At 39.2% G+C, this 24,665-nt stretch overlaps 1 protein-coding gene and 1 long non-coding RNA gene across 5 annotated transcripts in view; one reads left to right on the top strand and one right to left on the bottom strand.

Moving 5' to 3' along the window:
* The window catches only part of LOC127371811 (receptor-type tyrosine-protein phosphatase gamma-like), a 470,986-nt gene that overhangs the window by 126,701 nt on the left and 319,620 nt on the right, over window positions 1-24,665 (bottom strand). For all 4 annotated transcript variants that reach the window (XM_051414903.1, XM_051414904.1, XM_051414905.1 and 1 more), the window contains 2 exons: window positions 16,899-16,994; window positions 407-473 (listed from right to left, as the gene is read on the bottom strand). In XM_051414903.1, the coding sequence (XP_051270863.1) occupies window positions 407-473; window positions 16,899-16,994 (163 nt within the window). The remainder of the gene's footprint in view (window positions 1-406; window positions 474-16,898; window positions 16,995-24,665) is intronic.
* LOC127371894 (uncharacterized) overlaps window positions 1-24,665 on the top strand; it is a 204,395-nt gene that overhangs the window by 96,607 nt on the left and 83,123 nt on the right. The gene's annotated exons all lie outside the window — the stretch shown is intronic.

Below are 24,665 nucleotides of genomic sequence, written 5' to 3'. Positions count from 1 at the left end.
GGTCATAATGTTATGGCTAATTGGTGTATCTTCTGGCTACCAGTGGCAGAACTAGAATTGGAAGATACCTTTTATGCTGTGGATATGTCAATACTAGTTTGATACCCATGTGACATTATTTGTACAAGTTTGGACTTTCAATATTATTCCTGTGACAAATGTTATGCTCTGTCTGAAATGTCAAAGCGGAGGGAGATCCCAGCCCAGTATGATGGTCCTGGACCGGAGCTGATCATACAGTCGGGACTAGACAACCAAAACAAGGAGCTAAAAGAGGCAAAATACTTTGGTAATAACATATGCTTAAGGCATCTTCAGAAATTCTGAAAAATCTGAACATCCTGGCTGTCTTATAAGTCAACAGTTGTCAATCCATGTATGGCTGGAAACTGAGACTGCCACTCACCATGATGGACCACACCCTTCAGGCCATGGATTATGGGGTCGACAGCAGGATTGTCCTTCCCTCCCACCTGCGGAACACAAAAATATACAGAGATCATCAGATAGCCTTATTGTTCATAGCAAACATCACTGTATACCTTAAAGGTAGTATATATGAGATTTACAACATTATTACAGCCTCTCTGTGGTTTGTTTCTATAGCTGGTCTGCTCTGAAGCTGAGTAAAGCGACTGAAACTGCTGTTTTTATTGTCTATGTCGGTGAATGAAGGAGCCTGACTGTGAACAGTGGATGGGAATGGTTAACATCTAAATGGACAACAAAGTTCTGTCTCTTGGAAATTGAATCTCTTAGAATGTCATTGAATGTGGAGTCCACCAGGGGTTAATACTTGGTCCATTGCTCTTCAGTTTGTACATACTGCCTCTAAATAATCTGTGTGTTACCATCATTATGCTATTAATACACTACTGCTAATACTTCCACTGTGACAACTGCTACAACCAGTGCTTGAAATGGGCCAGAACCAGCGCTTCTTTTGTCCACATGATTACCCTTATTTCTCTGTACTGCCACCTCTGGTGAACATGACGTACCAACCACTGAGGTCACCAATGTCTGGACCTTTTTTTGAGGGGTTAACAATTAAAGTTGTGAAACTGAAAAAAAATATATGTAACTATTGCTTTGATGCATGCTCAAAACCCACCCCCATCAAGTTCCGTTTTTGGACCACTTATTTCTAAACCCCTGCCTACAGCAACGCTGGTGAGATACTCACTAAGCACCAGTGTCTCAGTGTAACATTGCTAGCTTGACACTAAGAAAACAGCACTGAAAAGTGAAAGTGAAAATAATTAGGCTCCAATGTTTTAGTACAATTCAGGCACTGGCTACAACTATTGCTATTACTTGTGAAGCACCTTGTCACTCCAGTTTTGACAGGCACTATAGAAATAACTATTTATAGCTAATACTACCACTATTCCAGCTGCTACAAGTGCTGCAACCAGTCAACATTTACAACTTATAATCGTCATCATTGTTATAAAAAACATAATTATACACATTTCTAATGATAAAGAAAACTAAGCTAGATCTAAAAAAGATGAAGAAAACATCAGTGCAGTGTGTTGTGTTTTAGAGCGAGAAACAGCTTCATTGTGTTTAATCCAAACTAACCCAAACTACCACAAAGCCACTGCCAGCATCCATATCCAACATGTTGCATGAACAGTTGAAAGACTGCCAAGACTGCTCCCTCTCTCCCCTAGACTCTCCACAACCTCTTCTCTCCTGGATCTGGCAACACACACTTGTTGACCTAGGGGTTTAACAAACACACACACACGCATACGCATGTTGTCCATTTGGATTTAGAAAAAAAACACACTTGTTGGCTAGTTGGATTTAATTGTCAAGTTTGGTGTGAAGGATTACCAGAATTTGTGCATACACTGCCTGCCTGCTTGGACCACAGCAAAAGCACACAGAACAAAACACATTCTGTTCAGTTTCTACGCTTTTGTAAAGCACATTAACAAATCCTATTCCAAAACAACCCATTTTCATGGATATGTTGAACAATTTGTTATAATTCCCTTAATCAGTCGGAAAAACAAATATATTTTAATTATTTTTATTCACATGGCTGCGGTGACTGATCATGCAACACACAAATGTTACCGTGTGCCTTGATGCATGAAAAGCTGATTCTGGAGGCAGCTGCATCCTCTACAGGTGTCAGGGACTGGCTGCTAGACAGAGGCCTCTCTCCCAAATCTAAACTGTCCCTGCTGCTCACTACCAACTTCTGTTTGGCTGTTTGCCTAGGACTGCTTCCTTTACTAGCTAACAGTTCTTCTTGGACAACAGAAACAAATGTTGACCAAATGTAACCAAACATATCATCTCCTTTAGGAACAGGTATAAAACAATCTCCCATTGCTGGCAGTGGCTGGTAACTTCAAAATAATACTCTGGTAGGGAAAGTGTTAACTGTACTAACATGATGTAATCAGGCCCACTGGAGAAGCTTGCTATTACTCGGTGCTAGCTCAGCTACCCCCAATGGTGACTGTAATTTTGCATGTCCTAGCTGGACTTCGAGAGTTTTGTTAAAGGACCAGTGTGTAGGATTTAGATGCATCTAGCAGGGTTGTTGCAGATTACAACTCCCTCACCTCAACCTCCCCTTCCATGTACAAAAGAAAAACTACAGTGGCTGTGATACACAAACAATGTGAATGATCTAGAAAAATGGCAGTTCAAGTGGCATCCATGGAAGGTGACTCACAGCGTCTGAAGGCTCATTTTAGGATAACCAAAGCAACAATTTTCAGGTGATTAAACGTTAAAGAAAACATAGTTATGCATAGTGTATTCCATTTCTGCCAAAAGATAAATGTTACACACTCGACCTTTAACTGATGCTGCTGTATTGGCTTTTCTTATTTTTCCTTTGCAGTTGAAGGGCTACTCTCCACCTCCAAAGGCAGTCGTGCCAATCATATCCTGAATGTAGTGTTCTGTTTATAGTTGCATTAACATGTGTTTTTCTTTATCCAGTTAAAATATGCAGATACATGTCATACTAGATGATACATAATGTCAGGTGGAAATGCTGTCTGAAGCTGTCACATGGAAGAGTGGTGTGACGCCTTGAGTGAAAGAAGTACAAAGTATTTAAACTTTTATGCACGGTTAAAAAGCACCAGGTAACTGAGTGACAAATGAGGAGTGCATGCTAGGTGATGGTGTTTCACTGGAAAATAATTATCTGTTATTCTCTGCGTGATCACCCCCTTATGGACAACATGAGTGTGTACAGCTAACAAAAAAAGCTTAACACTAAACGAGGAAAGAAACTTAAGGAAGTAGAAAAGTTTATTTGTGGCAATGTTAGACACAGTTTTTAACTTACCCCTACCCACACACAAACACATTGTATAACCATTTCAAATAGCAGAAGAAGTTAATAATGTTCGTACGAGGCGAGACGGAAAGTGGGTGCGAAAAAAAGTGTGTGTAAAGGAAAGGAGATTAAGAGAAATAAAGGCGGCCACGGAGACACAGAGAGAAAATGACAGACAGAGAGACAGTGAGGAGGAGTGAAAGAAAGGAGGACAGAGGGAATTAGCGTTTCATTATTAATGTTTGTCTCTGAAAGCCCACAGGCTCGTCCCCCGAGATCCTCAGCCACCGGGCCTCACATCACAATGTCCCACTCTCTCTCTTTCTATCTACCCCTTTCTCCCTCTTCAAATCCTGCATCTCTCGCTTGTTCTCTTTATTCCTCCCCATAGCTCCATCTCCCTCTTTCTCTCCAGGGACAGGCCACTGCAGTGACAAATCAGAAAAAAAGAAACTGTGGTACGATGTGACATGTCCTCATATTTCTCTCCTCCGCCACTTTTTCCTCTCTCTCTCTCTCTCTCTCTCTCTCTCTCTCTCTCTCTCTCTCATCCCGTGTCCCTTCCTCCCACTGTCATCCATCCAAAATGCCTCACTATGTATCCTCTTTCTTTTGACTTCCTTCACCTCCTTCTGTGTCTTACAGAGGCTCTTCTCTCCTTTGGCAGCACTAACTGCTGATGAATCAATGGCATAATGGATGTAACAGTTGGACTTCTTTCAAAGAAGACACACTTGAGTGCAGAATTACTAATTGCATTGGTGACCAATTCGTCAGCAGGTGGTGGAAGATGGGGAGAAAGGCAGACAAGAAGGTCTGGCATTATTTAAATGTTTTTTACCTGTCAATTTTAAAATTAGACAAAGAGATTGTGGGGCTTTTGTGTAACACTATAGTGGGTCAACTAAAGGAGACAATGCTAGGTCCTGCTTAACAAAGACTGACATTTTTGCCTGAATACTAAATAAATACTGAAAGCTGGAAAATACATTACAATCATATATAGAATAACATTTCTATCAGTGTTCCTGTATTCTTTTTGGACTATTGACTATGCTTCTAACTACCTCACCGTTTACAAATCACCCCATCAGCCAACACCACGAAGCAACAATCATCAGACCCACTATTAATATAGATATTTGGATGCCCCTGCATTGCATCGCTCTTGGCTAGTAGAAAGCAATTGTTTGCTTTGTGCCGTTATATCATTATTGTCTGCACCATTTTGCTACGTTAGCCTGCTAAAACCGCAATATCACAATATATTTAACAAACTTTGCTTTGACATTGGACTATGTGTTGTGGTGGGTGTGTGGGATTGTTTGTAGAACTCCATTCATAAACTAAGCCAGTGTTGCACACTGTTTACACTGTAGACAAGTGGAGAGAGAAGGCACTCAGGAGCTGGAACTTGACTATAGAAAACATAAAAATCAAAGCCTTTGGATTTGCGGAAAGTCTGACCCGCAACCCCACATATAATGCATAAAAATCACAGACAACAAAAAAAGCCAAGGAAGGTCTCTATCATCTATCTATAAAGCAAGGAATCTGTGTGTGTGTGTGTGTGTGTGTGTGTGTGTGTGTGTGTGTGTGTGTGTGTGGGCTCAAATATCTCTGCAGATCAGGATCAGACTGACCTGAGAGTTTCAACATGGCTGCTGTGTGGTTTAAGGGTGTGCAACGTCGGCTTTGTTTGGACTACAAAGATACAGTTAATAAATTATTTCATAAATTATTTAGAATTCTGCTAGCATTACCATAGCCACCATAGTCACGTGCGCACCAGAGCCAATCACTGCAGAGCCCTAATGTGTAGTGATTGAGATCCTGACCCACCAAACATCCTGGAAAGTGACGAAGTTTTTCACTCTAAATGACATAATTCTACATAATCACCAGCAGTGAACTGGACGCTGTCTGACTCCCTCACTCGCAAGACGGAGAATGTTTTTCGGTGGAAAGTAAACTGATGTCTCGGTCCGGAGGGCTGGCGGTCGCAGTGATTTTTGATCGCATACACTCCGTTAGTTTTTCGCCGGTGACAGACGCTGTTTTTCGGGCAGAAATGTAACGGAAGAGTCGGTAGGACAGGTGGGAGGACAGACAGGAGGACAGACGCTTCTCCACGTACAGCTGTTTTTTTTTTTTTTTCTCATGTAAGTTGCCAAAGACAGTTACAGTTACTACGTGACTGTTGTTTGGTCCTGTAACGTTGCTTTGTGGGACATTTCTCTTTATTAAGTTGAGTGAGAGACCTGTGCAGTTATCAGACTGTCTGACTGACACGCCCTCGCTCCGCGTCGTCGGCTTATCCGTTCACAATATTTTGGTAGTTTCTAAACAATTTTTTGATGTGAAAACCCTTACTGCCATTGCTCTCTCTCTCTCTCTCTCTCTCTCTCTCTCTCTCTCTCTCTCATGTATGCTAGCCTATATTACAGGGTAAATAATATGTCCTGCCCAGTTCATTTACTAGGCTATGCTACAAGTTAGTCTGTTTATGCTGCCAGGTTTCATCCCATTTCAGATGTAGTTCACTTTCCTCTTTCAGAATTTATATGCGCTGACCATGAGGTGTGGTACTTTCACATTAGTGGAATGGGGTCCATCTCCCTACAGTGTCCTTGCTAAAAGACAAATTATATGAAAACACAATAGTTATCAATCTACACATTTCACAACAAACCTAAATGTCCCTGACGTCCCACCTTCAAACACAACCTCATTTGGCCATCCATGAAAAAGCTACTTAACCTCCCATTTTCTATAGCAATACATACTTCCTACAGGCACTGCACTAGTTTCCTAAAGTTACAAAACAACTGGTTCACACATTGGCAATAAAAAGTGATTGATAAATGAAACAAATATGTAAAATGTAAGAATCTTAGATATAGGACCTTTAGGGTAGTTGGGTTATCTGATTATTTCTGGAACTTTACTAAAGAAAACAAGCCATTCAAGTTTTGTGTTTTGTGCATTCAAGAATCACTCAGACTATGTTGAAAGTTTCAGCATCATTTTGAAACATAATGTAATATTGTATCAGTATCATATTGTCAGTGATCACTCTTTCATCAATCAGGCAATCGATCTTTGACGAAGGCACCTGTCCCAGGAGTTTGGTGCTTCTAATCATTCATACAGTAAGCTTACACTCAGTAGATTTAGACTTTAGGAAATTGAGCCTTCTGGTCATTCCTAGAGTAGATTTTGACAAGATGAGTTCAGTCCGGCTGGATATTCTTAGATCTAGATTAAACTGGGCCATCTGGTGATTGTTAAAATTTGTCTAACATCATGTGGAATTATTGTGTAACATCACTGTCAACCAGTGAATGTATCTTTCTCACATTAAACAGCATGTGTGTTCACATGAGCATCATTCATCTGTGACTCTATCTGATGATTCTTTCATTGTGTGAGAGAGAATTGTTACTTTTACAGTTGTTGAGTTTGATGGTTTTAAAGATGAAAAGAATAAGCAGCTTGATATAAAATGTGACGTGAAACATTAAATCCTAATGGGATGTAAAACAGACATGGCCATCGCTGTCAGTGCATTCACTCTTTCTAATATGCACTCTGGAGAAAGAAGGGTTTTAAACCACCTCTCAAGAGCTGTATATTTCTAAAGACACGCTTTAGTGAAATGATGTTGCATTTCTTCATGTTCCTCTATGTGGGCTTGTTTGTATACTGTAATCATATCTGTTTAACAAGGACTTGCAAGACTATAGAATGCTCCTTCTCAAAAACATTTTCTTTAATTTATTTAGCAAGAAAAACTTCTTTAAGGAAAAAAAACTGACCTCGGCCCTAACCCTAAACACAACATAACCCTAATTGTTATTATTATTTTTTTAAATCAAAAGGACATTTTCATTGCTGTTTTCTCAGTTCCTCACCAGCATTGCTGAATGCAGGTTTTTAGAAATCACAAGGTAAACTTTCTAGGAGGGGGTTTGGGGGTACACCTTAAAGCATCAAAGTAAAATTATTTTTAGGCAATTCATTATTTACTATTATTGTATACCCCTGGGAAAAAATACTGAGGTCTGAACCTGGGTGGGTATGGCCATGCTCACAAGATGTGGTGGTACTCAATAAGAAGTAAGGGTACTCGTGTGTGGACAAAAGTCAGAAGTGCTGGTACCCAATACAGGGGAGAACTGGTCCATTTCAAGCACTGATTCCCACACTGTATACTGTAATCACTCCCACACTATTTAACCCACTGGTTGCTCATTTTAGTTACAGTGCGTTTCTTCTGAACATGTTATGTCTCTTCTGATTTTCAAGCGTATAAGGATGAACATCACAAGACATTTAAAACACCTCTATTTTTACCTCAATGTATTCCAAAGTTGCAGATATGGACATAATTCTGTTACAGTGGCCTTGTCCTACATAGAAAAAATATATAATTTCAAAAACAGCATAAAGGGATACTTTTTTGTTTAGCTGAGAGAGAGGAGACTAATGACATTGGCAGTCGATTCTTCAGCCTGAGTGATGGTGTGCAATAAGTAGGGCAGCAGTCATGTAGGGAAGGGACGGCCAGGACAAAGCGTTTCAAATTGCCTTTCATCACCCCATCACTGTGAAGAACAAACACTTAATCAATTTAAACAACAGTAATAAGATATCTTCTGAAATACCTGACAAATTGCTAAAAACCGACCAACAGCAAATTACATGTAATGAATTCTCTTTTTCTACATAACTGCTGAGGCTAATGTCTCCTAAAGTGGCGTGCACTGTGCTGAATTGGAAGGAGCTCAGTGGTGGTTTAGCAGAGTCGGCATATACTGCCTAATTACCATCATTGGGGGTATTGGATTTAGAGCAGAATGAAGCACTGAGGTCTCCTATGTCTTCAAACCAAATCTTTCATCATGCTTTTCTTACTCCTGCTGAGCATCTCCAATTTGACACTGCTACCTTTAATGTGAAGAACAGCCCCCCCTCAAGTATGGGACCAATTCAAATGAACCTCAAGGTTGTCTAGGAAGGAATACATCTAGGACTGAGAGTCTCTTCATCATACCATTAGTCTTTTTTTTAATAAAAGGAAATGGGTGTCTTGCACTTTATTTCATCACTGGAGTCAAGTAGCAACACTTGGTTTCCATTACAGAAAGTGCAGGTTATATTAACAAACAGATTACTTTTTTGTCATTTCGTCATTTGGCTTGACTACTTTAAAGAAACAGAGCAAATCTCATGTCTATAAAGTGAGAATCCCTGCCTTTTCATCTAAAAACAACCCTTCAGTTCAGTAACTTACAGAAAAGACTAAGTTCATTTGAAACAAAAGCCTGCAGCGACATAACACAAGGAACCACAGAGAACTCAACAGTGTGTTTAAGGCAATCAAGTCCTCCGAATTAAATGACAAAATGCGCCATTTATCCATCCCTTTCCACAACACATACAAGGGTCTTCTAATTTGATGCCCCATATCGGCAGCAGCTCATCATTTGCCTGTGCTTTCAAAAAGCATTATGACAAACTGAAAACTCAAAATCACAAACACTGTAATTCAGGTTTGGTTAGGTTTACGCACAAACACTGTTTGGTTAGGTTTAAGTTAAAGTTAAATTAAGTACTTGTTATGTTTAGGAAAACATAGTAATGTGGCTTAAACTAACTACTTCATTAAGGTTCAGGTCATGGTTCATTATCATGGTTATGATAATAAACACCAGGTTTAAGTTAGAGAATGATTGTGATCATGGTAAAAAACAAACAAACAGAAAAAAAACGAGAAACAAAACATCACTCTCCCACATGTTAAAACCCTGTCCACCCTGACTGGAAGGCTAGAATAACAGGTTAGTGTTGTGTTGCCTGTCCACTTGTTTGTTTCTCATTTACAGAGCCAGGGCTGTACATAGCGGATAAAATGCATAAACAAAGCTGAAAGATATTGGACTGTCTGGATTTCAAAAAAAGTGTATTGGATTAGCACTGCATTACCAAGAACCACCTTTAATGTATTGGATTGTTGGCAATGCATCGAGATGCGTATCGTATCACCCTCAGTGATGGAGATGCACGTCCCTTGGCTTTGTCGTTACTGCCTGAAATGACTGACGCTGTCATTCTTCAAAGGAGGACAGTCTCAGCTAAACAATGCGGGAACTCCCCTCATACAACACCTTTCCAATGGCAGTGTCACTTTCTGTATGTAGAACCGAGTCCAACATAATAAAAGCAGAGAGTGTGCACTGTTAACCACATCTGCACCATGCACTGTGTTCCACATTGGCTGTGGCCGTTTGTGTCTCCTCTTATCTGACAGCAGGTTTCTACCTCAGTGTGTCATTCAGATATCCCTCTTATAACTGCAAGGGCAGTGCTTACATTGTGATTATTAAAAAAAAAAAGACTCACACCCTTCATCACCTTTTTCATTATATCAATTAATATAGACAGACTGAGGCTGTTTTGAAATGTGTGCTTGGATTTATTTTCCTCCTTCCTACTCCTTGTCTTTGTCTAAATAGGCTATTTTGTCAGTGAGAGAGTGTATGAGTCACAATGTGGAGTTTAAATCCTTCATCTTCCTTGTTCTGTGTCTTCCTTCTTCTCCCTCCTCTGCCTCTCACTCTACTCTATCATAATAAATGAGCTACAGATGTCCCAAAATCATGTGAAATGAGACTCAGTGGGATTCTTATGCTAACTTAAGGAACAAAAAGTAGAGTGTATGTTCCATGTGATTTGCAGCCCAGCTGGGCCTCGGTTTTGCATGTCGGTGCTTTACGCAGAGCGTGTGGCAGTCAGCGAGCCACACAGCGCTGTAAATAAGCAAATAAAAGGGCAATGATAGCTGTTTACAACTGCCATCCATTTCAATCAGAGGCTGCGCTACAGTGCAGTGCTGGGTCTTAAAAGCGTGATTCCCAAGCTCAGCTGAGCTGATAGGGCCAATTTGTCCTGTGACACAAGTGTGATAATTGAATTAATAGATAACGATGTAGTCACTGCAGAAACACGCTGATGGAAGGGGAGCAAAAAACTTAATGCACTGTTTACCAAGAATAAGATCAAATGACAACTAGATTAAAATAATTATATGAATAAGGCACGGCCCGAATAAACAGGAAGTAATGACTCCTCTCCTCTCCACTCCAACAGCTACTAATTAGTTATTTTCTCTCTCGTGTTGTATTGGACTACATTACATTTTACAGGGGGATCTATTTTTATGGTCTTAGGGTATTTCGTGAAAAAAGACCAGTTTGAACATGTAAAGAGCTTCCTCACATTTCAAGTGTGATCAATTGTGTGAAGATATGTGATATATCTTACATCGGTCGGCCACTTTTTAACTCTGCTTTTTTGATACCTTTTTCAATACAAACATATACGATATATAAGGACACTATTGCTTCACTCACTGAAACCCAATCCATGATGCAGTAGTACGTATAATACGTATAGTAGTGAAGCATATATTCACATTTTGACCTACTCAAAAAAAAACATTTTCTTTATTTATCAGCTGATTACAACTTAAGTATTTTGCGTGAAATATAATGATATGAAGTATATATCATTATGTGACTCAGCGGGTAGAGTGGGTCATCCCCTGACTGCAAGGTTTGGGGGTTCATTCCCCTAGCTCCCCTGTCAACATGTTATAGTGTCCTTAAGCAAGACACAGAACCCCAAGTTGCTCTCTGGCACCCATGGATGCCCACTGCTCCTAGTGTATAAATAGATGGGTCAAATACAGAGAGCAATGCTGTAAATGTAGGTCTGTATCACAGCTGTGCTTGATTATTAATTAGTACATGGTTGTTTGTCATCTAGTGGTGTCTAGTAACAACATATTCCACTAAGTAATGTTAATTTCATGAAAGAAAATTGTGCTAAAATCTACACTACTGGTCAAAAGTTTTAGAACACCCCAATTTTTCCAGGTTTTTATTGAAATTCATGCAGCTCAATGTTTCATTGTACTCTGAAATGAAAGCATGGAACAAATAAACAACTGCAGTTAAAAAAATAAATCATGGAATCAATTTATAAACCAAAATGTATTCTAAACTTTTGACTCATCAAAGTAGCCACCTTTGGCAGATATAACAGCTGAACACACTCGTGGCATTCTTTCTGAAATGAAAATCAAATATTATTCAGAAAGCTCTTCCCAACTCTGTTGCAGAAGTTCCTATAAATGTGTGACACTTGTATGTTGCTTTGCTTTCACTCTTCTGTCCATTCCATTCCAAACTAGCTCAATGGGGTTTAAGTCTGGTGAATGGGGGTTAAGGCTGGCCACTCTATGTTTTCAAGCTTACCATCGTTTTTTTTTTCCTAAGGTAGTTGTGGCATAGCTTGGGTCATTATCTTGCTGTAGGATGAACCTGACCAACTAGGCGCATACCAGAGGGTACTGCATGGCGCTGTAGAATGCTGTGGTAGCCGTTTTGGTTCAGGGTGCCGATCACTCTGTACAAGTCACCGACCCTGGATCCAGCAAAACAGCCCCAGATCATCATGCTTCCTCCTCCATGTTTGACAGTTGATGTCACACACTGAGGAACCATCCTTTCGCCTACTTGACAGCGTACAAAAAATTTGCGCGATGAAATCAATCAAATTTTGATTCATCAGTCTATAACACCTTCTTCCAGTCTTCAGTAGTCCATTGGGGGTGTTTCATGGCCCAGGCAAGCCTCTTATTCTTATTCTGGCATCTTAGCAATTGCTTTCTTGCTGCAACTCGACCTGTCAAACCTGCAGCTCTAAGTCTTCTCTTTACAGTTGAAACTGAGACTTGCTTATTACGACCACTATTAAGCTGAGCTTGAAGCTGTTCTCCTGTGAGCCGCCTATCACGGAAGCTGTTGACTCTCAGAAACGTCGTCTGATTCTGTTGTGGCTATCGGTCTGCCAGACCTCTTCCTGTCAGAGTTTCCCCAGTTTAAATGGTAAGGGAGACTGTACTCACTGACACATTGACTTTCTTCCCAATTTCTCTGTAGGTAAGACCTATATTTGGAAGTGTTATCATTGTCTGTCTCTCTTCCATTGTTAATTGCCTTTTTCTCGCCATTTTTATAGCAACACACTACTTTCTGCAGTACAATACTGTTCAAATAATGCTCATGAGGGTGTGGTACCACAGTGTGTTCCACCACTACTTTTATGCAGACAGAGGGGGTTGTAAGTAGTCAGAACAATTTGGGACACCTGTGGGAATTGGTATAATTCTGAAATGTACATTTTTTCAGTTTTGGGTAACGGTACCTTATACGGTACCTTCCTATATTCAGGTGATTATACACTAATGAAAACATACCTATGAATATTATATTCCATTTCTGACAATAGATCCTCCTCGATATTACACACTGGACCTTTAATGCCAGTCAGACAGAATAAAATTGAATTAATAAAATTGAATTGATGAGCTCTGCAATCTACAACATGTCTATGTCTATACAGGCGGCCTTTTTCTTTACAGCCATCTGAAGGCAGCAGATATCTGTTCCATCTGCAGTCTCTAATTGGTGTAATGTCTATGGGCATGTTGGACAGCGACACAGTGAAAACAGCTCATACAGCATTTCAACATTTCGGGCTATAGCTAAAGATTATTTTCCTTATTGATTATTCTTTCAATAATTTTGCCAATTAATTTAGTAATTGGCAACTAATCGACTCATTGTTGCTCTACTAACATTAAAATACTAGACTGCATTTTAAACGTACACTTTTGCTGGGTAGGAAATACTTTGCCTGCAATTTTTATATTTTTTTTCATTCAGCCATTTTAATGAAAATGGAGGTAAAAATGAACTGTTAAGCTAAAGCTACTTTACTTCCACTTAGGCCTTTATTGTGTCTGTGGAGAGCTGTGTGGGAGGCTGCTGTACAGCCTGGCAAAGGACACATTAAAACTCATCAGTCCAGGAGGAGAGCTTCTCTCTCAACGGCAACACATCAGCGTCAACACAAACAGGAAAACTCTAGGCCCTGCCAAACACACACACACACACACACACACACACACACACACACACATACATACACACAAACACTGGCTCACAGTTAAAATGTACAGGCTCAAAATGTTTATTTTAACTCTCAAAGCCAAAAGTACTGGAGAGATAAAAATGCATCAATGCAAACGCAGCAAGCTTGATACAGAATTGTTTTAAAAGTTCTTAAAAATATCACAGGAAATAATCTCCTTAAAATTCATCCAAATGACTTGTTTTAAACAAAACAACACATTTCCTGCAGTTTGTCAGATGTTCTGTACTGGTATTGTTATGCATTGAATAAAATATGAAATATCCATAAAATATGTCACGTCATGTCATCCCAGTTTACTCAATAATAAATATGTGTTGGTCAAATAAAAACAGGCTGTAATGACGGGGCTGAGAGCCTCTTTCTACTTCTGCCACCACTTTTGGACACATGCAAACAGCTTTTTTATTCACATGATATGTATGACTGTGATCCTCTCAAACAAACTGCATGGTGAGGGCAAACTGAGACTAAGTGAAAGGTAATCTGGTTTGATTGTAACTTGAGTGAAATGCTCACATTTTACTTGATTTAGCTTCCACATACCTGAAGCCCAGCTGCTGCCAAATGCAACCACTTGTGTTACACATACAGATCTTCCGAGAAATGTCTGTATATGCGTGCTACATGGACTACATAATACAGCTATATTTTTTATCTCAAAGCAAATAACTATTGGATGTGCCTCCTGTACACAAACACACACACCCCCACACAGTTTGAGCCCATCTTCTGAGGTTACAAAAGACAAACTGAAGCATGTGAGCGGAGCAGGAGAGCAAGTGGCACCTGGATGACTGAAGAAAGCAGTCTTGAGGCCAGCACCCACACACACTTCTTTGCATAGGAACAAAAACACAAGCACAACCTGTCAAGATCAATCTGTGAGAGCCAAGTTATCGAGGGCGCAGGTTCAAATCAATCTTTGAGGTCGCAGGCTGCAACTGCGCGGCAGCGTCGGGTTCAGAGGAAAGTGTGTGCGTAATAAATCAGAAGGGTGGCAGAGGGGAAGGGAACTGAAAGAACAGATAGAATGACTCCTATACTGGAGGACAACCACACTTACCTGTCAGTAAGCGGTTTTGGCTGCTTTTCAAAATAAAGTGAGCTTTTTTCTGCCTTTTCATCTGGCTGCTTCGAAGCAACCAATTTCCCCATCTGCCTACTCATCTCCTCCATCCTCTCTTTTGCCATAACTGCAAATCCATCCACTCCTGCCAACTGCTTACTCATTTTTTTGGTGACATACAGTCCTCCAGACAATTATTCCTTTACCCCGCTGACCCTTCCTGCTAATGCCACCCTCTACACTAAACATATCCCCTAACCCTAACCCTGTAAGGTACAATTACTGAAAAGGAAAACATGTTATTTTATCTTTTGTTTGTGTCATATAAAATAATTAGTTTACAAAATTATGAATTGTATCATAGCTGATATACAATTACATTTTGACAACATTAGTTAACTATTCATTAACAATATATTGTCCCACACATACCATTTTATATACTATGTAGTATTTGTGAATGATAACCAATGATTTGTAAACCTATAAGAAATTGTTTGTAAAGCATCTATAAACATTATTTAGATAGATAGTTAATACTTTGTTAATGGTTAATAATGGGTTGTTAAACCATCTATAAATATTATCTGGATGGTTATTGTAAAATAACATTTAACAAGGTATTAAAATCATCAGTTGCAACTTTATAATATCCATCCCATTAATATTTATTAATAATGTAATGTAATGATGATTTTACAAACACATATATCTGGTCCATTTATCTATGTTTTTATATGTTTTCCAAAAGATTTCTTAAAGGTTTACATTACAATCATTTGGCCATCATTCACAAATATTTAATATATTATATAAAATGTTATAGTGTGCAACAATAAACTGTTAATGAAAAATGTACTAATGTTATCTGAATTTAATTGTCATTGGGCCTCATGCAGCAACATTCTCTTAAATTTCAGAATGTTCTTAACCATCTATAGCTGCTCTCACCCAGGTGTACTGAATGGTGAATCCCACTTGATCTTAAATTGGAGGTGTGTGACCAATTCTTCGAAATTAGTATAGGTAACGCCCCCAAAGAAAACATTGGTAAATCATGGATAAAAACAAAAAAAAGAGACAATTTGTTTGAATATCGCTTCTTGCATCAGGCCCATTGTCTCTTATCAGCTGTGATATAATATATAATTTATAAACCTAATTATTTTATATTACATAAACTAATGATAGAATACCATTATACCATTACTAATAATTAGTAAAAAATATTCATTATCATGTCATTGTTAACAGTGAAATAACTCTCAATTTACCATTCATCAATGATGGTTATTATTGTCATGAGACATCTACAGGCTAGAGCAAGGGAGTGAAAGAGAGACTGTAGACACACACAGAGTGAGCGAGAGAGACTGAAGTGAGAGGAGGAAATATTAACTGGGGGTTCATGGTCCAAGTAAAAGCCCACTTAGTTAATCGATGGCCTCAATGAACTTTTTATTCCTGCCAATGGAGAGTGACAGAGCTGACAATGATCCCAGTCCACCCACAGCTCCACTCAACAGGCCAGAGGACTTTATTGGTGGCTGATGGTGGTTTGATCTTGATCTACAGGTTTTTACAGCTTGCACCCCATGCCAACACTCCTTCCAGACAAACCAGCAGCAATAATACGATTAAAATACACACTCTGAAGGGAGTATACAATGACATTTATTGACTTTTGACCATAAACCATCCTAAATCTTTATTCTGACTTAACCATCTTTTATGTCATCTTAGCAATATATACTTAATACATTAACAAATATTTATATACATATATATGATCAACATATAAAAATGAAATGGTTTCCTGAGTGACAGTTACTTAAAACATCTGAGTTACAATCCAAAATCTAAATTGATCTGTTTCAAAATGGTGATTAAAACTACAGTTTAATTTAAAGTTGTAAACAGAAGCATGTTTCAAGTACTTAACTCTATTCTAGTCTATTATAGAGATTTTCAAATTCATCATTCAATTTTAGTTTGTAATACGTCTCCCAAGGAAGAGCCAAGTGAAGTAATTCATCCAATCCATACAGCTATCTAGTTGGTTTGTTCATGTTGCACAGATTCGCTAGGCATTGAGATTATATGAAGTTTGGAAAGAAAAGTGAGAAGACATTAAATACTGTAGTCTCGCCTGAAAATTACACTGTAGATTGCGCACCCCTAAGTATGCAGGTAGGCATACGTAGCCGAAGCCATACCTACCGGGTAGATCCAATGCAGTAACCAGGTTTAAGATAATGATACAGAGCTGCTGTAGCTCACAAACTCTGACCCAATGATAAACAGACAATGACAGTTTCATTTTAGGGTGAATTCTCAAACCACAAAAGTCCAAATTCTACAAGGAAAGACCAAACAAAGCTGGCCTCTTCCTCATCTTTTTGTAAGAGTACACAAACGCAAACTGACTTGGTAAAAAAAAGTTCCTACCTGAAAAAACACAGCCATGGCTGCGATGATCCTCTTCTCCCTGAGCGCTGCACCAAGGCTGTCGAAGTCATCTGAGTTGTACATGTAGATCTGCATCTGTGAGAGACAGAAATACTGAGTTAGGCTGGGGGGCACAGACTGCAGAAGATTAAAGCTTTGAATCAAATTCAGTAAAGACAGTGTAGAGCTGACTGTTAATCTCCCTCACAATTAACAATTGAGATTATTACAGTAACCTTCTTATGTCAGCATTTCTCTGGGAATTTGTATCTGTAGTAAAACATGTGGGCATGAGAAAATAATTACATGTATCAATACATTATACACATTACGTAGAATAATACTGCTTGAATTACTTTAACTTGTACGTATAAAGTCTGTGACACCATCTTTTATTTATGAGAACTCAAAGTTGCCACCCTGCAAATAGTCTTCTGTAAACGGGCACTCTCGAAAGTTTTAAAGACATTCATTTGTGGATTGCAGTTCAAATACAAGCAAAACAGAGATTGTAATTATCACTCCTGAACACAACAGCTCAAGGCCTCATGTACTGGAGGAATGAGTAGATGGGTAAAGTATGACCTCTGGTCAGTCAGAGCTATGATTCATCAGAACTTTTTCCCCTGCCTATCGACACACAGCTCACATGCATTTCTTTCTGTTATTATGCATAATTAAATATAAATCCATTTCCTGTATGTAGCAATGTATGTTTGTTGTACTACTAGAGGGTGGAGACTTTAAGGGGTGGCAGACATATATGCTGATTTAATCTCCCCCAATGAAGATATTTGAACTGAAACATTCAATTAAATAAATTAAATCAATACATTGTTTTATTTCCAAATCAAAATTTTTTTCAAATACATGTCTTTTTTTGCTGAACGTCTATTATCACTATGTCTAAAATAAAAGCTACTGGGGTTCCCATCAACTTTGACTTTAACACCAGTGTCTCCTGACTTGGAATGACTTGATATCTTCCGAAAGCCCAAAGATTAAAAATGTCAACTATATAGCTAATTAATTTTTCACTTTTATGATATATATTTTATGATGATCATTACTGTTCATGGGACAGATATGACTTAAGTTAACATTAGCTACAGGCTAATAGTTTGCAAACATGAAATCACTGTGCCCTTTGTGTGGTGTGCAGCAGAAGTTGCAGTTCAGAGTTCCATAAAGACTTGTTTAGAACTTAAAACACAACTTGGTCTGGCTTCAGACTTTATGGCCAAGACTTGAGACTTGCAAAACAATTATATTGTCCCACCTTTGTTATTTTAATTCATGCATTAATCCATATTTGGGTGAGTGTGTCTGGCAGCAGGATGTTGTATGTGGGTTTGAGGCAAAATAAACTCCAGTATGTGTGTTAATGAAGGAGTATGTCATCCACTGCAGCAGTGTGGCTCACTGATGTGTTTTTAATAGTTTTTGGACATCAATGGAGTTCTATGGCACAGAGGAGTAAGATACATCAGACACACTATCCTTGTTAGTACCATCAATTAATTGTTGGTTTTAGTCCTGGGATGTATTTTTTATAATTAAAATTAATTCCCTAATAATCCATTCATTGTACTAGCTAATTACTACATACATATTGAGAGACTTCAGATACACACACAGATCTCTAAAGTAAAAGTGATGAACGAAAAGTATATTGTCAGTCTCTTATTTGTGTTGATGTGATAACCAGGTTGCAGCCTCTAGTCAATAATACTGTGAAATGGACTTGGATGATGCGTTGTTGCTTGGTGAAAACCAATGAGAACGAACACACACACACACACACACACACACAGAAAACTGGTCAAACAGTCAGGTGCTATCTGTTGTCATGGTGATGTGGAGGCATGACGCATTAAGGCACACAGCAAATGTGTGTGTGCAGAGGGAGCACATTATTGTGGCTTTGTGTGTGCATGTACATAGAAACTGTCTTTATATGCATGTGTTTACATAATTTGCAGTGTTGGGGAACACATTTCTGCATGCCAAAAGCAATTCTGGGGGCTTCTTCCTTGCCAAGATCAACACTGCCAATATCACTTGTGTAGCATTTTCTCCAGCTTGCTAATCTTCACATAAAAAGCCCTGTGCATCGCTTCTTGATCTACTTGCGAAGTAAACAGTTGTCAAGCAGCCTGATATAGAATCTGTTTGGTGAATTTATAGCAGAAACAGCTCAACTGGAGCAACACATTCTCCCAAACGGGTATTAATTAAAGTCATCGTGGGGGGATTGTGCTTGTGAATGCAGCAGTGAGACAGCAGCTCAGCAATTTGAATCTGTTCAAACACAGCTGTATTTGCAATAATGATGGTTGTGTACTTTCTCACACAGTGAAACTGAATGGTAAAGTGGACAAAAGACTGCATTCTACTCTGCCCATGAGATGAATGCAACATTCAGCTACCCTGCAACAGTTAAAGCTGAGTGACATGCAGCACAAGGTTTAAAGTGAGGTACGGGGCCACTCAAGGGGCCCTTAAACAGACTGCTGGATGAAGGATAAGCAGAATGACAAATGCTTTTATTTCAGTGTCATTTTATTCATTATATATTTATTACAATGGTACATTAGAATCAAAAGACCTCATCCTGCATTAAATTACACAACACATGGAATTATATGTGTGGACAACTGTATTTGCTGGTAAATTCTGAGTGTCTTATTTAAAAGAGATATTACTTTGTTACCATTTAAAGGTCCAGTATGTAGGATTTAGTGGCATCTAGCGGTGTAGTTGCAGGTTGCAACTCAGTTGTAAAATACAGTAGTCCAAAAACTGAACTTCGGGGGATTTTGGGAAAACGCACCAAAGCATCAAAGTAGCTATTTTGAGGCACTTATTTCCTTACTTTTATTGTATACTTCTCAGAAAAGGTTCTTACCCCCTGGGCCTCAGTAGTGGGTACAGCTGTGCTCACCAAAGGTGGCAATACTTAATAAGAAGAAACAATACTCAAATATCAGACAAAAATCAGAGGTGCTAGTACTCAGTACTAATGAAAACTGGCCCATTTCAGACACTGGGTTCAACATGGTGGCCAACAGGGGAGAAGAACAAACCAAACACTGGCTCTCTTTTTTTTTTTTTGTTTCGCAGTCACTGAAGTTTCTCCTACACACTTTGAAGGCTGAGCTGTATTCAAAGTGGTTGCCACCTGCAACTTTACTACTAGATGTCACTGAATCCTACACGGTGGAAGAGTCCATGCTGCTGATATTACGGTCTAATGGTGTATACTGTTAATAATGGTGTTATTAATAATATATCAAAAAGAGAATACTGACTAACCTCCATATGCTACTTTACACTAATGGAACAATTCCACTGAATAGCATTGACCCTGGGTGTTACAGGACATAGATTACTAATGCAGAATCATCAAGTATGAATGTAATTCAAAAAACAGCTTGATAGCCATGTTCAGATTAAGGTGTTTTAAGTTTCTGAGAATTTAGTAATGGAAGGTCGAGTGTGATGATATGAACTGCATTTCAAATTTGGTGATTTTTAATCCATCGGTTCAGAAAATTACAGAACCCTGAACAGACCATTAAAACAGTTCCTCAAGAAGTCGAAATGGAAATTTCTGGAAATTACCACTCTTTTAGCCCATTCCTGTATTGCTGAAGTTTCATTGGACAACAGTGATATGCGTTGTGACATGCCATGTTGTAGACCAGCAACCATGTACATTTCCATCCATGTCTAATTAAGTGGAGGATAAGCAGCAGACTGAGGGTTTCAGTATTAAGCTGGGACTGTTTATTGTGGAGTGTTTCCAGGACAAAGAGCTGAGAACAAGCAGCAGGATAAGACCCGTTTTGTATGTCTAACTATTTGTAAATCTCTTAATTAGACCTTTTTCAGCAGCAGCCATTTTGGCATGATACTAACTGAGGTTCGGTTCCATTTAGTGTGTGTTTTTAGTGAACCAACATGTAGAATAACAGCACCATGACTCAGTTTGACATGAATGAAACAGAACCTTAATTAGTATCATTGGTAACACCTGTGTTTACCCACTGTTTCATGTCAAAATGGCTGCTGTGAAAAAGGTCCATTGGATGATTTCAGTGTCTGACATTTAAAGTGAAATTTAATGGAACAGTTTTCCCATAGAGATCACGATGGCACTAATTTGCAAAAGTTTGCAGGGATACCTGATATGTTACTGTAGATAATTGTGGGGGAATGTGTAGAAAATAATACCCTAGACATCTACAGTGGAATTTTTCAATCTGATGGAATGGTGCAACCATAAAAACCATGACATCTTTGAATGTCTAAATGTCACTCAGTAAAGGCATCATATACTCAAGGAAGTGCTTGAACAAACATGATTGCAAGCCTTTCAGAATATCCACTGATCAAACTGATGTTGAATATTGATAGCAATAAGACACAGGCACCATCATAAGTTTACATACAACAGATGTAATTGTCTCATTTATTCACTCACTTGTTTGTTTTCTCTCTAAATCAAACTTTAACCCTCCTGCTCTCTCAGGTTTGAGAGTGTGTTGCAGATTTAACTTGTATAGCAGTCACTGTGCCACGGCCTGTCCTAAGCCTACACCCTCCAAACACAAACCTTGTGCCACTGCACATTTAGCATTTGGCCCTCTGCACCACTTTCTCCATATTTATAAGAGAGGGGGCCTTCTAGCATGCAAACACAACTACAGGAGCATCTGCCAAGACTTGAGGACAGACAGAGCAGGCGTAGGAGTCAGACCACCAGTAATAACATCATCGCACTGCTGTCGATTGGTCAATAGCTGCTTGACAGTGGCTAGCTGTGATATCAACTGTGCACAGATGGGACACATCACTGTTGCTATTGGGTTTCTGCACATTGATAGTTAGATTAAATACATTATAAGGCTTATTCAAGACCAAATAGAAAGAAAGTCTTGGACTTACAAAAAGGTGATGGTAATAAGTGCTTACAATACAATATACAGTATATATCCGAAATATATTGACACCATACTGTTCTGTACTTTATATAGGGCTGTTATTCATGGTTTAAATCCCCTACAATACGTTCTCACTCCCAACTCATCAAATACTGCTGCTTGGTCAGTGCTGCTCTGCTTCAAAATATGAAGCACATGGCTCCATGGTCAAGTTAGCAATAATAAATATGCACTCTCTGACTTCTTGAGATGTTCTTTCTATTGTCTCTGACTTGTCTAAGACTCATTGGTATTTGCACTTTGACTGGTTTCAGACTTGGTCATTGATCTCACCAAATATTCTAGATATCTAGATTGATCTATAACAGGCAATGACATTGGCCGCCTACTAATGTATTCCTGGCCAAAGTTCATATCATTGGCAAAAGCAAAAGCCTTTTTTAGATTTTTACTCTTTCTCAATTGGACTCGGTCTTGACTTGAACCCTAACCTCTTTGGACTCTATCTTGACTCGGTCTCGACTAGTTCTGGTCTCAACAAAGGTGGTCTTGGTAGTGAAACTGTTACAGTTTAGATATGTTTAGACACAAAAACTACTTGGTTAGGATTAGGAAAACATTGTAAAGTATGTTACGTACCTGACACAACTTGAGTAAAACATGACTTGTAGTAACACAAACTAAACATAAAATAGCCCTTTCTTGCCCTTTCCTTGACCTGCACAATATCAAGTTCAAAAAGAAACGGTTCTCCCAATTTGGCATTAAATATCTTCGCTGCCCTGATCTCAGCCTCAATAACACTCTTGTGGAATTTTTTTTCAAATGGGAGCAAATCCCTGCAGCCAGGTTCCAAGATCTGGTGGAAAGCCTGAATCCAGAAGAGTGGATTCTATTATAACAGCAGATTCATTCTCACAACTTTTCTCAGATACAGTGAAGACGGCCCATATATGGCTGCTAGATACAGTACTAGTATTTACATCTGGGGGTACAAGTGTAACATGATGGTGGATGACTAAAGGCTGAACATTTGGAGCTGAGGCTAAGTGAACTTCAGCTGAGCTGTGGCTCAGCACTGAAATCTGATGAACTGGATTATTAAATAATTCTCAGTCATGGCACATCACACTGTTTTACCTTTTCTCACCGTTTTATATTTTTTTCTCTCCTGTGACGTTAGTCCAAGGTCCTGAATAGCATCATTAAACAAGAACTGGCCTAGGCTGAAATTACCTAACTCCCACTTGGTCCAATTAGTCATAATCATAATCGACCTAACAATCATAATGTGAGTATCCACCTTTAGTTCAGAGCAAACCATGCCAGATTTGGGAAACTGCTGGGCATACGGCTACCCAGGTTGTTACATTGATAGGTTATAAGAAAAATAACAACCCCACAGTAGCTGTGTCTCATCCAATTAATAGGTAAAATGCCTAAGAGACTACAGCGCTGCTAGTAGGTTTGTGAGGCATTCTGATAATCTAGTTTCCTTAGCACTACTGTTTAGAAATCCAGAATGTTTGAGGGATAAAAGTTGAAATCCAAGTTTGTATTCAGTTTTTAGCAGACGAAGTTAGGCAAATGTAAGAACTGGGATTCCTGTGATGCCATCAGTGGTGAGCAAAGGGAAAAATAAGATGGATAGAATTAAAGGGACACTTCATCCATTTGCATTAAGCTTTGTATCATTAGAACCCCAGTCATATTGTTGAATGGTCGTGCATCATTCCCTCACTTCCCCTGAGAGGGGAGAAATAAGGATTTTAGTGTTGCACTTCCTGCTTCCAATGATGTAAAAATCGTCATTTTGCGTCATTGGAAGCAGGAAGTCTCATATCTCTGTAGAGGGGGTGAGACTACAAACACTACTTCCTCATTTTTTTTCACTCACGCTACAGACCTATTACAGATCAGTGGGTGGGACTTCACCTGCAGAAACAAAAAAATATAACCGCCATCTTGTTTGGAAGCTAAGCGGAGGCGCTGTGGAGCCAGACGTTACGACTATGGTAATCAATGTAATATGGAAGAAAATTCGAAAGTATGATGGTCGAATCAGATGTTCGTGGCTACCTTTATGAGCCGCAATATAGCGAGCAGTTGCTGAGGCTTCTGCAGCCGAGGCAGAGGACCTGCCTGTCGCGGACGAGGAGCCCGGACTGGCTCGAGCTGGGGCGGACTGCTGGTGTTTGTGCTCTCGCTGTGCGCCTACGGACACACGGACGTCTGACTGTAAAGTGAGTGTTTCTATTTTCTGTCTTATAACAACGTGGCATGTATGTACACAATTTGTTCAAGCATTATCACAAAGTTATTCCCGGTTAATACGTAACGTCAGCCAACTGAACTAACGTTAACTTCTTTACTGCACAAACAGCTTGCAGTTGCATTGCTAACTACTGTGGCACGCTACACACAAAGACCATGCATCTCTAACTGTGTGCTCAATGTCTTGAAGACAATATCGCCTAACAGCCTTTCTGGAATGGGTCCTGCAAGGCGAGAGATTGGGTCAAGGTGTCGTTTTACCCGCTGATGTGGTGCAGGCTATCTGACAGAAATATCGAGCTCCAGATGGCCAGTACTGCGGGCACCGAGACGTTGAGGACGCTCAGGAGGAACTATAACTGTCATTGTTAACATATTTCTTTTTGTTGTTGTTGATATATTTCTGTAAATAAATGGTTCACATTCACGTTGTTGTAGTCCTTGATAGTGTTAGTGGGAGCGGCTTGCGGAGCTGTGCATTGTGGGAGTTGTTGTCTTTAATACAAATGCGCCCTAAAGTCACTTTCTGTCTTTTCTCGGTCAAATA

This window comes from Dicentrarchus labrax, unplaced genomic scaffold (genome assembly GCF_905237075.1).
Source record: "Dicentrarchus labrax unplaced genomic scaffold, dlabrax2021, whole genome shotgun sequence".
Taxonomy (NCBI): domain Eukaryota; kingdom Metazoa; phylum Chordata; class Actinopteri; family Moronidae; genus Dicentrarchus; species Dicentrarchus labrax.
This window is presented reverse-complemented; position numbering and strand designations above follow the sequence as displayed.